We start from the raw sequence: 14,103 nt of genomic DNA, 5'->3' as shown, positions 1-14,103 counted from the left end.
TTGGGGGGGGGGGATGAAGAACGGGATGGCTGAGTGCAGCGTGTGTCGTTCAAGGTTGGTTTCTCCCAGTAGCAAAGCTATAGCCAGGGCTTATGACAACCGCAAGATTAGAGTTTCCTCAAAGCAACGAGCTCTCAATGTCTTTTTGGTTGTCGGTGACTGCATGCTTGTTGGTCTACAGGTAATAAAGTCCCTTCAATTTCAATATTACAACCATGTGGTTAATCATTTACAATTCTTCATTTATTGTTCAAATTTGTTGAAAAGATTTCGTTTTTTATTTTTCTTATGCATCTTACAGCCTGTACTGGTGTACATGTCGAAGGTGGATGGGAAGTTTAACTTCAGTCCTATTAGCGTCAACTTCTTGACAGAAATCGCAAAGGTTATGTTTGCGCTTGTCATGCTTCTCATCGAGGTACGTTTCTGAATTGACTTCACTTCTTGTGAATCATCATTTCTCTTTGTGGTGGGTCATTTGTATTTCAATCTTAGATCTAGAACTAGTTGGTTAATGTTTCTTCTCTGCATTAAAACATGAAAGCAATTGCTGAGGTTTTCGAAGAGGGATAAAGTCATTTTCCTTTGCTATTATCTATCTATATTGTAGGCGTCCTTTAGTTGATTAACTGGTAACGGAAAGAGGTGGGGTTCATATTCTTTTATTTGTGTGCAAAGATGCAGTTTCTATCACGTGTGTTTTGCTTTTTCGGTAGGAAAGTGGCCCCACTTTTAATACTCGACTTTTTTGTGGAATTATTGTAGGCCAGGCACCAAAAAGTTGGAGAGAAGCCTCTACTATCGTTTTCCACATTTGTCCAGGTACCTCTTCCTGGCAATTAAGAGACTGGGATATACTGTATAAGATTTTGTACTAGGATTGTGGTATGGCATAGTCTCAAGTTTAAAGTTAGTTTCTTGGGCTTCAATGCCTAATAAGCTGTGTATGTTATACATCTGGTTGTCAAAGCATATGATAATTTGAAATGTAGATGGCATGTGATCACTTGATCTATCTAATACTGTGCTTTTTTCGTAAATTGTTTCCTGCTGTTATACTCGAGTACTTCTGATTTTATTTGATTACTATCTATAGAGCAAGTTACAGTAACGCTAGCCCTTATTTTGCAGGCAGCTAGGAACAATGTGCTTCTCGCCGTTCCGGCAGGGTTGTATGCCATTAATAACTATCTGAAGTTCACAATGCAGGTACACATGGCTATTATTTTAAAATTTGTCATCTCTTTGTTCAATTTCAGAAATGCAATTTCATTGAAGAATTGACATAGCTAAGTTTTACTGTAAACCTTCGTAAAAACTTTCTGGCCTTATCTGGTCCTTTGACACTATAAGAAATTCGCAATGGTTTCATCTAACATAAGAGTAAAAGCAAAGTCATTAGCAATGGTCTCGTTTTGAGTTTACGATTGTCAGGAGCCAAAACTTTTTTGCTTTGGAGATTTTTTGTTCTACAGACTTGGGAATCATAATTTTGGAATGTCAGGGAACCTAATATGGTTGTAACATAATTCATAGGTGATTTCTGTGAGATTCCTTTCCTTTGTTTCCCCTGAAGAATATCTACTCCATCTGATCAAATTTGTTGATCATTGATTTTGTTACTTCACGTCTTTCTTTGTAGACGCCAACTGGTCCCTATGCATATTGTTATATTATCATTCCTAACTAAATGCTATTTCCTCCTCCGTTTTCCTTATCGTAATACTCCCCAAGTACTGCTTGGCATACTGCAATATGTTTGCTTTCTGGTGATAGATGTTTGTGTCTGCTGTTATAGCTGCACTGAACAATTGCTTTGAAATAACATAATGACACCATGCTCTGCTGTTGTATTATCTACCCTTCTCGGCTACTATTTGGTTATATCTTTCTATCTTTCTTAATTTTTAGTTTCTCACGGCAATTCACTTTTCTGGTGCGACAGCTATATTTCAATCCTGCTACTGTGAAGATGCTCAGCAATCTAAAGGTTCTGGTAATTGCTGTTCTACTGAAGATGATAATGAAGCGACGGTTTTCCATCATTCAGGTCTGGTTCAATTATTATTGTTTTTTGGTTCTGTATGTATGATTTTCATATTGTATAAGACATTATTGTTGAATCGGGTTTGTTTTGACACTGTGTTGTAGTGGGAAGCACTTGCTCTGTTGCTGATAGGGATTAGTGTAAATCAGCTGCGTTCTCTTCCTGAAGGTGCTACTACTATTGCTGTTCCAATTGCTACGGGTGCATACTTTTGTACCTTTATATTTGTAAGTTACACTTTTTTGGTGCTTCCATTTACTTTTCTTGGAAATGTAGTATGGAAGTGATTACCTGGTGCCGCATTAAAAAAATTGTTGTTCGTTTTAGAGGCTTATTAAGCACATTATCTTGCAGGTTACGGTCCCATCCTTGGCATCTGTCTACAACGAGTATGCTTTAAAGAGCCAGTTTGAGACAAGCATTTATCTTCAGGTTAGCTAATGCTCACACGTAGTTTTTTCCATTTAGCGTCAGAGAACTGAGGGGTTTCTAGTAACATTAGAAGGCTTGTGGTGAACGTTGCGTGTAACTGGTGTTAATGGCTTAAAGCTATATACATAGTTTGTTTGTGTTTTCTGAATGTAAAGCATTAATTTCCTCTGGTGCAGAACTTATTCCTCTATGGTTATGGTGCAATATTCAACTTCCTTGGAATACTAGGAACTGTTATATACAAAGGTATGTTTTTTTTTTTTCTAACACGCAGAGTAGAATATGATAAATGTTTAAGCAAATTAAATGCCAGGAAATCTTCTCGAAATCATGTTAGACGCATTGCTAACGGTTTTGCCACTGTCGACAGGTCCTGCCAGTTTTGACATCCTACAAGGACATTCTCGGGCTACCGTGTTTCTGATACTGAACAACGCAGCACAAGGGATTCTATCCTCCTTTTTCTTCAAATATGCAGGTAAAGAAAGACCAATTTATGTTGATTTCACATAATCTTATGGATTAGTTCTACATGAATACCTGATGCTGGTTTAACAAATATGGAATTATATTTTGGTTCTTGCTATATATTTATTTAGTCGTCTTCACTTTTGTATGTTCTCAGATACAATATTGAAGAAATACTCATCGACGGTTGCCACAATATTTACTGGCATAGCATCTGCGGCACTCTTTGGACATGTATTAACCATGAATTTTCTTCTGGGGATTTCTATAGTTTTCATTTCAGTGCATCAGGTAAAATCCATACAAATCCGCTCCCGGATTGTATCAATTAACATACAGAGAGGAACTTCTTTCTCTAAATGTTTTTCTTATTCATATTTTGTGCAGTTCTTTTCACCCCTTGCAAAAGTGAAAGATGAGCCACAAAACGGAAACGTAGAAATAGCTAATGCAAAGGATGGTCATAGGTGTGTTTTTCATTGATGGATTATTATTCTTTCTATGATACCATGTCACTGAAAAGCGTGTCAGATTCATTTGCAGCGTCTAACTTTTTTTTCCGTCTTCTGTTATCTCCTCCAGGGCTAAAGACTCATTCATCAACATGGCAGCAGGAGCAAATGAAGAGGTGAAGAAGCTCACACACACACACGCACGTTACCATCTTAAGTGAAATCTAGTTCTGACTTAAGCTGATGATCATATATTGCTTTCTTGTCTGTTTAAGCAGGCTACTCACCGTGTTGGATCAGACGACAGAGAGCCACTTCTTCCCAGATAAAAACTCTCTCACCGTAAGAGTAAAAAACATCTCCTCTCCAACTTTATAAGATTAGATACTCTGGAATCCCCCATGTTTATATTCATCTATACTTGTTGCAGGATTTTGTTTCACAGAATTCTTTAAACTAAGATTACTTTAGAGATCAGGTACAATTCCGACCGTATACCACCTGGTTCCAATGCAATAAACGTCCTTCAACGCCCTGCAACTCTTGAAAGAGTCAGTTAAGTTTGTTGAGAACAGCTTTTTCTATATAGTAAACATGTATTCTTTTTGTTTCAGACAAAGAACAAAGAAAAAAAAAACAACTCTTTATGGTAGTAGTTATGTATTTTTTCCAGAAGATCTCTCTTTGTAATCCCTTTTTTGCTTCCGTTTCTCTATAATAAATATTTTTAATTAAATAAAAAAAAAACAATTGGATCAATATACCCAAATATGTGCAAAATTAAGAAAGTATCCAAAAGCAAAAAGAATCCATCGGACTGTAGCTAATTGTGTCCCATATTCCCCTTTTACCCCTACAGTCTAGAAACGTAAGGAGAAAAGTGAACACTTTTTGATTCGGTGGATCTTCGCAAGTACAATCCTAGGTTACTGTTCTAAAATAGCTGTGCAACTATTATCTCCCCTATGCACTCGTTTTGTTAGGTTATTGTGTAAGGTACACTGGAAAATCAAAGAAAAATTCAGAGCAAATCTAAGTGTAGCGTACATAGACTTGTTGAACACATGACCTTGCTCGATTAGTCGTACAAGGTTGCCAACATGTTCCTCATCAACCTTGTCTTCTCACGTCAGCACTTCTGAGAATGTGTTGCATCCACTACCATTGAAATCATCTCAGCCTTTAGTGTAGTCACAAAACATTAGATAATATAAATATGGCCTTTTCCTGGTTAGTTAGATATAAAAAAAGATGGTAACAATTAACACGCATTGTAACGACCAACAATCCACTAGTTAGCTACTAACTTGGAGTAACAGAAACTCTGCAAAGGTGACTGTATCTAAACAGCTGCCTATATGTATAACCACATGGACAACAGCGCAACTAACTCTTATGGTACCAGTTAATACGCAGGGGTAACACCTATTACGTTTGGATAACGTCAAAACCAAAAGGGTCTCCAGTATCAACAACTCTTTTGGTAACAATTAATATGCATTGGAACGACTAATAACCCACTAGTTGGCCGCTAACTCGGAGTAACAAAAACTTTGCAAAGGTGGCTAGCTCAACAGTTGCCTATACGTACAACTATAAGAGAAACAAAAGCAACTAATTCTTGTGGTAACAGTTAACACGCATGAGTAACACCTACTATGCTTGGGTAACTTGAGAACCAAAAGGGTCTCTAATATCAATAACTCTTTTGGTAACAACTAACACGCATTGTAACGACCAACAATGCACTAGTTCACTACTAACTCGGAGTAACAGAAAATTTGCAAAGGTTACTATAGCTAAACAACTGCCTATACGTACAACCACAAGAGCAACAAAAGCAACTAACTCTTGTGGTAACAATTACTACGCATGAGTAACACCTAATACGCTTGGATAACGCGAACCAAATTGGTCTCCAAATATCAACAACTCTTTTGGTAACAGCTACCACTTACCTTGCATTTTTCATCCAGCTCTCTAGCGTGTGTGGGGCTTACACAATATCGAACTATTTTCGGCCGGAGGGTGGTCCATCGATCTCCTCTCCTTCTTCTTGAGATTCGTTTCAGCCAGACTCTGATTTGATGTCAAAATCAGTGACCACAACAGGCTCCGGCGTGGTGACAATCTCACTAATCTGTGGAATAGCCGACGGTATCTAGTTTTGGTCTCTGTAGAGAAATTATAATTTTTGATTAAATGAAAAAAAAAATGATTTGGGAGATATTACTGTTTAGAAAGGGATCAAACGAAGAATAGGTGGGTCTGGTGATATCTTCTGATATTATATGTAGAGTAGATATAGAGTAAGCGTGTTTGGTTGTAGGGGTGAAATGGTATTAAAATAAATTGGAATAGTCCAGTGCTATTTTTCTAACATTTGTGAAATTTGTGTATATACGTCCTAATTTCTCTAAGCATGTGAACCGGTTTAAACCAATTGGTCCGAGCAAACCGGAGCTCTTCAACTAACTCCATTCATTATTGTCCACAAGCGAAACAACACATCACACAATGAACATGACCACTTCGTGTTCTTCTCCTTCTTCCCCGCGACTCTTCGCCACCAAACCTCAACTCTACAAAGCTCCTCTCTCGTCCTTCTCAACTCCAAAACGCCGTCGTTCTCCCGCTCGCCGTAACAGAAACTCCAGCGACTCAACTTACAGAGACGGCAATCTTCTTACAATCTCCACCTCGTCTTACTATGAAGAACAAAGCCTAAGCTTAACCCTAGACGTCCACCGTATCTCCTCCCTAGCTACCTCCCGCTTCAAGCTCTTTCTCGATTCAGGGAAAGACGCCGTCTCCGACTTGCAAACTCTAGTCTCGCTAGACGACAACAAGCGCGTCGTCGTCACGTGCAGGAAATCAACCGTGCAGTTCGTTGGAGGTGTTGTCTTGCTTGGACTTGTGTTTGGTTTTGCTATTAAGGTTCTTGTCCACTTAGGAACTGGTCTGAAGGGTAGCTTCCAAGGGAAACGTAAAGTGGTAGTTAGGAGAGATAGGAGTCTTGGTGGTAAGGAAGTGGTTGTAGCTGTTGATAGCATTCGTTCATCTTCAAGCTCCTTAGCTTCTTCTTCTGGTCAGGCTTCTAGAAGTAACTCTGTAGCTAGAAACCTCAAGCTTAGAGCTCAGAACAATTTGCCGAAATGGTGGCCTGCTTCATTGCCTTGCCAGAGCTTGGAAGTAGACAAAGAAGATTATCAGAGAGAAGCCAACAGAATCGTTCGAGGTTGCTTCTTTAAACTCTTTCAAAGTCATGTCTTTTGGTTTTTCATGACAAGCTTTTACTGAAAGACTACTTCTTTTGTCTGTTTTGTTTCAGGTAGACAGAAAGATTTGAATTTGCAATGGTATTAGTATTACTTACGTGTTTGTGGTTTCGTTCTATAAATGTAACTTATCAATTTAGTTTCCAGCAATCGTGGATAACAGAACCAGTGGAAGAGACATCACGGAAAATGATATTATTCAAGTTTAGTATATGTTTCCTTTCTGTTTTGTCACACTCGATTGTGTGTAACTATCTTGACTTAACTAGATTACTCTCTTTATGTTTGTTCCTATGGAATGATATACAGCTGCGTAGAGTATGTAGGATTGCTGCAGTGCAAGTCTCTATTGAGCCAACAAACACTCGAGATTCCTTTTACAGAACATCTGTTGATTTTGTCCTAAATGCTTGCAGCAGGTGTCTGACTCTCTATTGACCTGTAATTATTAAGTTGAATTTACTCCTTTTTGTTATGGTGTGGTGCTGAACTTGTTTGAAAACTATTTATAGAGCTCCTTGGGAATCTTCTTCTGTGGAGATTTGTAGTGAAGATGCTCGGGAGTTCATCGCTGGGCTTGCTGAGAACATTGGGCTTGCAAAGATAGATGCTGCTAGGATGGTTTCTGCTGCTGTTGCTGCACGCACACGTTCATGGTTTCTACAAGCTTGGGTAGCTTCCTATTCCTTCTTCTAGTTAACTTAGATGGTATTATGATCAGAATCAAACACTGAAGTATACTTTTGTGTCCTGTGCAAACTCTATGTTACTGCAGGCTCTGGAAATACAGGGTAAACATTCTGAATCGGTGGCAGAACTATCGAAAATATGCCTCATTCATCGCATATTTCCTCCTGAGGAGTACTCTGTATGTGTTTTTCTTCTTCTTTCTGTTGTAGTTTTAACCATTCAGTCTCTGCTTCATTTTCTCATTGTTTTCACTAAAACTTCTTCTGCTTGTTTACTTATCCATCAGGCTGAGATGGAAATGGTGGCAAGAGGGCTGGAGAAACTCATGAAGCTGGAAGAGAGACAGTCTCTGATGAGAACGTTTGTTGGAATGTGTTGCAGTGAAGAGAGTCAGAGAAGTGCTGCTGAAGCTCTTGGTTTGATTCCCTCCTAGTTGAAACTTCTTCTTCTACGCCCTTTTTTTCAACTTCTTAGTGACAATTTAAAACAACCCTTTTCATACACTTGTGTCCTAATCAACTTAACAAAGTGATTTTAAATCAGATGGCAGAAGTTATAGAAACATTTTTTAGTCCTAGTATAGTGTCTTGAAGTTACTCTTTGAAGAACAAAAGCTACAAGATTATGTATAATTATGATATTGTAACTAATTCATATGAATCAAAAAGATCTGTCATAACTTTGTGTACATTCGAATTGTCTTCCATGAATCAGCAGATCCTATCTCCATCAACTCAAATACATTCCCTGCTCACCATCTCTTTCAAAAGAGCTTCTAAAGCCATGAATGAATCCAGTATGCAAGAACCACAAAGAAGAAAATCAAGCTTGTCTATGAGGTGCAGTAGCTGTTCCTGAAGACCTCAATAGCGGTTGAAGAGCTTGTACTACAATGCTCATGTTTGGTCTAAACTCTGCTTCATATTTCACACACAACGCTGCAAGCTAGGTTTATATCAAGCACACAAGTTTTATCTTCAAAATGCTCAACTGATTATAGAATGGGGCGTTTCTAACTTTTATACCTTTGCAACTGCTTTAGGACATATTCTTATTGCTTACCACTAAAAGAACGACAATGTTAAGAATGAAAAATGCCCTTGATTGCGGTTTCAGTGAATGCAAATTACAAACAAGAGTAAACCTACCATGCATTAGTCCATGTCAGGTTGTTCAACTTATCCGCCTCTTAATTAGTATTAGAGATCAAGCTTTGAGATCAAGATCACAGTAAAGCTTTTTATTTATTTATTTAAATGAATTATCTACAATTAGTATTGTTCCATGGTCAAAACTATTATCTGCTTCTGAATACATTGTACCATTCCATCTCATTTGATTGGTTATAGCCTTCACTTTCATAAGGACATCAAAACCGTCTCTAATTATAACAGCTCCTCCGGGTCTAAGAATCCTCTGCATCTCCAATAGTATATCAACAATGTCACATCTATCACAATAACCAACAAAAATAGACCATATTACACATTTATTACAAGAAATATAAACCAAAGTTTCATGTTACAGAAAGAGACAGAAAGAGATCTTACTTGTCCAAGTACAAGCTGAACAAACCATTGGCATGAATCAGATCATAGGTTCTAGGGTACGTAGAGAAAGCTTCACACCTACAAGAAACCGAAAACGACGGTATAAGAGAGATCACAAGTAGATGACATCAGACAAGTTTTTGAGTGTTTTTACCAGTTCATGTAAGTTCCAATGAGGCCACGGTCGAACACAACACCGAGTGTGTTCGGTTTAAGATCAAACGGTACCACATTCATCACCCACATTGGATATTTGCTCAATGCTGCAGCAAAACCGCCTAAACCAGCATTCATATCCATAACGTTTCTGTATTTTCCATTGCTGAGAAACTTTAACTTAGTGTCATAGTACACAACTATTCTCTGCCACAGGTTAGTGTCAGCTTTCAATCTCGAAATGGTCACTCCATGTCGCTCAGGCACGTGATTTAGTCTCTCAGGCCAGTTTCTAAGAACTCTTTTGTGTGTGTCATTAACATTTAGAAGAGGAGTGATGCACGGCTCCATCTCTTTGTACCTATTGTTAAAAAAAAGATCTATCTGAGTCAAGCTTTAACTTCTGAAGATGCAGAAGAAGGTATATACTTTTAGTAAGTAAACTCACCATGCAGCGTTCGGGTCGTCACCAGAAGAGCAGCGACCAGGAAACTTAAGAGCTTTTAGTCTTTTTATACACTGCAAATGATTAGAAGGCTTTCTCCATATGACAACTGGGTATCTTTCAGCAATCTTCTCCCAACAAAGTTTTCTGAAAACATCATTTAGTTTCTCCATCTCCTTCTGCAAATCTCTCTTCTGGTTCTTGGCTTTAACCATTGATGTTACGGGTGGTCCAGAAAGCACCCAGTATCCACCAGGACGTAGAACACGATCAACCTCCATCAAGTAAAGCCCATCTGAAACGACCAAAAGGTTAAAACACACACATTAAACTGACACAGATGCGTAGTTATTAGAAACACATTACCATAGGCAGTCCAGTTGACAAGGCACCTAGAACAATGGACCATGTCAAAAGACTTTGAAGGGTAAGGCAGTTTATAAGTGCTTAGAACACCGAGCATAGAAGGGAGTCCACGTTCTAATGCAAACTGAACTTGAGCCTCGTGTACATCCCTAGGTGCTATTGACATTGTCAAGATGTTATGGTTAAGCAAAAAAGCTCCAAAACTCGCTACCTGACACAATGATCAATCCATAAACACACTGCAGTCAAATATCAAATAATAATCTAGTAATGGTTTCTACTCATCATGTAAGTGAACTCACTCCACATCCAACATCAAGAACAGTCCTGATACTCCCAGAAGCTAATGGCAAAACCTTCATAATCACATCAACATAGTCCTTCACGCCACCAGGGAATGAAGTCCCACCTCCGGGGAAAACAAAGCGGTCTCTTTCAAGCCTAACCCAGTTCTGAGTCTTTTTAAACTCAGCTAGCTTCTTGAAGGGAACGTTCTTGAACCAAGCGTAGCTTCTACTATCAGGCCAAGGAAAAGGCGTTTTGTAGCCAGAGGGCTTTGGGACCAAACACCTGAGCTTCTTCTCGTGGGATGATGAGTCAGGGCAGTGCCTCTCTCTCCGGTAGTGTCTTTCAATGTTGTACTGTCGTGCTGTTGATGGATCGTGGCAGGGCAAGTAGTTGGTGAAGTTCTTGGGACAGAGTGGAAAGTAAGGCAATGATGATGACGGTGGTGATGGTTGGTTTGCTGAAGGTTTTGGAGGAGAGGAGTGATGGGGCATGGAAGGTTCTTGAAGCTGTGGATGATGACGGTGAGGATCTTGGGAAGAAGAAGGGATGGTGATGGTTCTGATAGTGGTTAAGATGTAATAGAGAGAGAAGAGTAAGACTAGAGTGAAGAAGAATCTACGTTTAGAACAGAGCTTTGGTAACTGTAGTTGTGATGGATTCATCCTTCTTCTGGAATCTAAGAATAGAGAAGACAAATGTGTGAAGTAACATTTAGTTAAGATGTCAAAGACTCACCTCGTTTACTGAAATGGAATCTTCAACTGTAGTTTTGTCTCCATTAATGGTCACCAACATGGATTTATTTATTTATTTTGGAATCCAATAATTCATACACTAATAAACGTTAAAATAGTAGTATACACAGTGGAGGACTGTGGAGTAGAGTATTCATACAAAAACTTAAAAGATAGTATATTATAATGTTAGGTACATCATGAAAGCTTTGATGTAAAATCTTGGGACACGAGGATGCTTTAGTGGTCATCCCCAACATTGTCTCTTAAAACACTAGGTAAATGTGATTTTCCAGCAGTTGAGGTGTGTTGGGAAAATTATCCAATATCGATGAGATGAAGATGGTATTAGACAACTAGAAAATTTAAGAAGAAGACTCTTAATATTTAGGAAAGGGTTTACTACAAAGATTTTGTTTTTGGAAACTCTCTCTTACAAATATTTTCTCTCTTTGTTTTTCTTGATTCTTGGATGATTACAAATGGTGCTAAGCACCCCTATTTATACAAGTGAAGGAGCACACTCCAACAAGTTCTAGATTTCTCTAAATTATTATTTATTTCAAAATATCTAACTCCATAACTTTCTCTCTTCTTCTACACAATTCTTCTTCTATACTTCTCCACTTTTCTCTAGATGTTTCTTCTTCTTGGACTAAGGCTTGATTATGATTTGATTAGTTTTGGGCTTAAATAGGGAAATCCAACAAATCTCCCCCTTCCCGATTTAGCCCGAAACAGTCGCCATGCCTGTGCCTTTGCAGCAATCTTCAAACTTCTTGATCGGTAATACTTTGGTCATAAAGTCTGACCAATTTTCGTCGGTGTGTACCTTTGTGAGATGTATGAGCTTCTCTTCCAGAACTTCTCGGATCCAGTGATGTCGGATATCAATGTGCTTTGAGCGAGAGTGAAACGTTGGATTCTTTGCTAAGTGAATAGCACTTTGGTTGTCACATAGCATGTTGTACTTGTCTTGCTTTACTCTCAACTCAAGCAAGAAGTTCTTCATCCATAGCATCTCCTTGCATGCTTCCGTTGCTGCGATGTACTCCGCTTCCGTTGTGGATAAGGCAACACACTTTTGTAATTTCGATTGCCAGGAAACAGCTCCCCCTGCAAAGGTAGTCACAAATCCTGATGTTGATTTCCTTGAATCTTTATCACCAGCCCAATCTGCATCGGTGTAACCGTTCAGCTCCAATTTTCCATTGCCAAAACATAGACACTTCTTCGTTGTGCCTCGTAGATAGCGTAGGATCCACTTAACTGCTTTCCAATGCTCCTTTCCTGGATTCGCTAGAAAGCGACTCACAACTCCTACTGCATAGGCAATGTCCGGTCTGGTGCACACCATAGCATACATGAGACTGCCCACTGCTGATGCATATGGGGTAGTCTTCATTTCTTCTTTCTCTTTCTCACTTGTTGGACTTTGCTCCGAACATAACTTGAAATGTCCACCAAGTGGAGTGTTCACTGGCTTTGCCTTATTCATGTTGAATCTCTCCAACACCCTTTCAACATATCGTTCTTGGGATAACCACAAAAGCTTCTTTGGTCTATCCCGAGTGATTTTCATTCCAAGAATCTGTCTCGCTTGCCCCAAATCTTTCATTGCAAAGGACTCTCCTAGGTCATTCTTCAATGCGGCTATTTTGTTGCGATCTTGGCCCACAATCAACATATCGTCAACATAGAGTAATAATATGAGAAAGTCGCCGCTTTCGTACCTCTTTATAAAAACGCAATGATCGTTCTTGGTTTTCTTGAAGTTGTGATCCACCATGAAGGAGTCAAACTTCTTATACCATTGTCTTGGGGCTTGCTTGAGACCGTAAAGACTCTTCTTTAATCGGCACACCAAGTCTTCTTTTCCTGGAACCTTGAATCCTTCAGGTTGCTCCATATAGATCTCCTCCTCGAGTTCACCATGTAGAAAGGCCGTCTTGACATCGAGTTGTTCAATCTCCAAGTCTAGAACTGCTGCTAGACCAAGAACCACTCGGATAGAGGACATCTTCACCACTGGAGAGAATATTTCTTCAAAATCTATGCCTTTCTTTTGGTTGAATCCTTTCACAACCAATCGAGCTTTGTATCTTGGATTTGAGCTTCTATCTTCATACTTCAACCTATACACCCACTTGTTCTTCAAGGCTCTCTTTCCTTTTGGTAGCTTCATCAGCTCATAAGTGTGATTATCATGCAAGGATTGCATTTCATCTTGCATAGCTTCAACCCACTTATCTTTATGGGTGTCTCCTATGGCCTCCTCATAGCTTTGAGGCTCCCCCTCATCTGTAAGATTAACGTACTCATCTCGATAATATCTTACAGATGGTCTTGTCTCTCTTCCAGACCTTCTTGGCTCATGTTCTTCCTCTGGCTCCACTTGAACTTCTTCTTCACCTTCATCACCATTCGGATCCATGATTGGATCCCCTTCGCCATCATCTCCAATCACTTGTTCATGATCTTGAGGCTTATGAGAATCTTCATTCCTTACAACCCTTAGCTTTGGTTTCTTTGATTTGTTGATGTCTTCGATTGTTTGATCTTCGAAGAAAACAACATCTCTGCTCCGGATAACTTTTCTGTTAACCGGATCCCAAAGCCGATAGCCGAATTCGTCTTTTGGTGATCCAAGATAAATGCACTCTTTAGTCTTAGAGTCTAGCTTGGCTCGTTCATCCTTAGGTATATGGACAAACGTTCTGCAACCGAACACCTTCAAATGGTTGTAAGAGACCTTCTTACCCGACCAAACTTCCTCCGGGACATCGCCTTCCAAAGGAACTGATGGTGTAAGATTTATGACGTCCACTGCAGTCTTTATGGCTTCTCCCCAAAATGGTTTGGGTAGTTTAGCGTGAGAGAGCATGCACCGAACTCTTTCTGTGATCGTTCGATTCATTCTTTCAGCTAGCCCGTTCAGTTGTGGCGTCTTTGGTGGTGTCTTCTCCATCCTGATTCCATGAGCTTTGCAAAACGCTTCAAAGGGACCTCGGTACTCTCCACCATTGTCAGATCGAACACACTTGAGTTTTTGACCCGTACTTCGCTCTGCTTGGGCTACAAACTCCTTGAAAGCATCAAGAACTTGATCTTTTGACTTCAAAAGGTATACCCATACCTTCCTTGAATGGTCATCAATAAAGGTGACGAAATATGATGCCCCTCCATTGGATTTCTCG

At 39.4% G+C, this 14,103-nt stretch overlaps 3 protein-coding genes across 5 annotated transcripts in view; 2 read left to right on the top strand and 1 right to left on the bottom strand.

Moving 5' to 3' along the window:
- LOC106328376 (CMP-sialic acid transporter 2) overlaps window positions 1-4,074 on the top strand; it is a 4,838-nt gene extending 764 nt beyond the window's left edge. The window contains exons 2-15 of one of the 3 annotated variants that reach the window (XM_013766808.1): window positions 1-181; window positions 302-418; window positions 766-822; window positions 1,132-1,209; window positions 1,946-2,050; window positions 2,152-2,274; window positions 2,402-2,479; window positions 2,656-2,725; window positions 2,850-2,957; window positions 3,105-3,238; window positions 3,335-3,414; window positions 3,530-3,575; window positions 3,678-3,741; window positions 3,830-4,074. In XM_013766808.1, coding sequence (XP_013622262.1) covers window positions 14-181; window positions 302-418; window positions 766-822; window positions 1,132-1,209; window positions 1,946-2,050; window positions 2,152-2,274; window positions 2,402-2,479; window positions 2,656-2,725; window positions 2,850-2,957; window positions 3,105-3,238; window positions 3,335-3,414; window positions 3,530-3,575; window positions 3,678-3,728 — 1,215 coding nt within the window. In that variant the 5' untranslated portion in view covers window positions 1-13 and the 3' untranslated portion in view covers window positions 3,729-3,741; window positions 3,830-4,074. Of the gene's footprint in view, window positions 182-301; window positions 419-765; window positions 823-1,131; window positions 1,210-1,945; window positions 2,051-2,151; window positions 2,275-2,401; window positions 2,480-2,655; window positions 2,726-2,849; window positions 2,958-3,104; window positions 3,239-3,334; window positions 3,415-3,529; window positions 3,576-3,677; window positions 3,748-3,829 lie in introns of all 3 variants that reach the window. The other 2 variants (XM_013766807.1, XM_013766809.1) reach the window with 2 other exon arrangements.
- A 1,830-nt stretch (window positions 4,075-5,904) lies between these two features.
- LOC106332063 lies at window positions 5,905-8,046 on the top strand. The gene is made up of 6 exons (XM_013770522.1): window positions 5,905-6,637; window positions 6,825-6,880; window positions 6,987-7,096; window positions 7,190-7,349; window positions 7,453-7,545; window positions 7,654-8,046. The coding sequence occupies exons 1-6, from the start codon at window positions 5,917-5,919 to the stop codon at window positions 7,798-7,800; spliced, it is 1,287 nt and encodes a 428-aa protein (XP_013625976.1). The 5' UTR covers window positions 5,905-5,916; the 3' UTR covers window positions 7,801-8,046.
- Window positions 8,047-8,615: 569 nt separating this feature from the next.
- On the bottom strand, window positions 8,616-10,852 carry LOC106329947 (probable methyltransferase PMT19). Its single transcript, XM_013768540.1, has 6 exons — window positions 10,187-10,852; window positions 9,885-10,095; window positions 9,522-9,813; window positions 9,072-9,434; window positions 8,918-8,995; window positions 8,616-8,817 (listed from the first exon to the last, which is right to left on the bottom strand). The coding sequence occupies exons 1-6, from the start codon at window positions 10,832-10,834 to the stop codon at window positions 8,616-8,618; spliced, it is 1,794 nt and encodes a 597-aa protein (XP_013623994.1). The 5' UTR covers window positions 10,835-10,852.
- Between the last annotated feature and the right edge of the window lie 3,251 nt (window positions 10,853-14,103).

This window comes from Brassica oleracea, chromosome C3 (genome assembly GCF_000695525.1).
Source record: "Brassica oleracea var. oleracea cultivar TO1000 chromosome C3, BOL, whole genome shotgun sequence".
Lineage (NCBI taxonomy): Eukaryota > Viridiplantae > Streptophyta > Magnoliopsida > Brassicales > Brassicaceae > Brassica > Brassica oleracea.
Note: the sequence above shows the minus strand (reverse complement) of the source record. Positions and strands in the feature narration are given on the sequence as shown.

Bases quoted from the DNA above. Each gene is read 5' to 3' on its own strand.
- LOC106332063 (XM_013770522.1), top strand. From the start codon at position 5,917: ATGAACATGACCACTTCGTGTTCTTCTCCTTCTTCCCCGCGACTCTTC. The intron at 6,638-6,824 runs GTTGCTTCTTTA...TTTAGTTTCCAG, and splicing joins AGCCAACAGAATCGTTCGAG to CAATCGTGGATAACAGAACC. The intron at 7,097-7,189 runs GTGTCTGACTCT...AACTATTTATAG, and splicing joins GTCCTAAATGCTTGCAGCAG to AGCTCCTTGGGAATCTTCTT.
- LOC106329947 (XM_013768540.1), bottom strand. From the start codon at position 10,834: ATGAATCCATCACAACTACAGTTACCAAAGCTCTGTTCTAAACGTAGA. The intron at 10,096-10,186 runs GTGAGTTCACTT...TCATTGTGTCAG, and splicing joins TTCTTGATGTTGGATGTGGA to GTAGCGAGTTTTGGAGCTTT. The intron at 9,435-9,521 runs GTGAGTTTACTT...TTTTAACAATAG, and splicing joins GACGACCCGAACGCTGCATG to GTACAAAGAGATGGAGCCGT.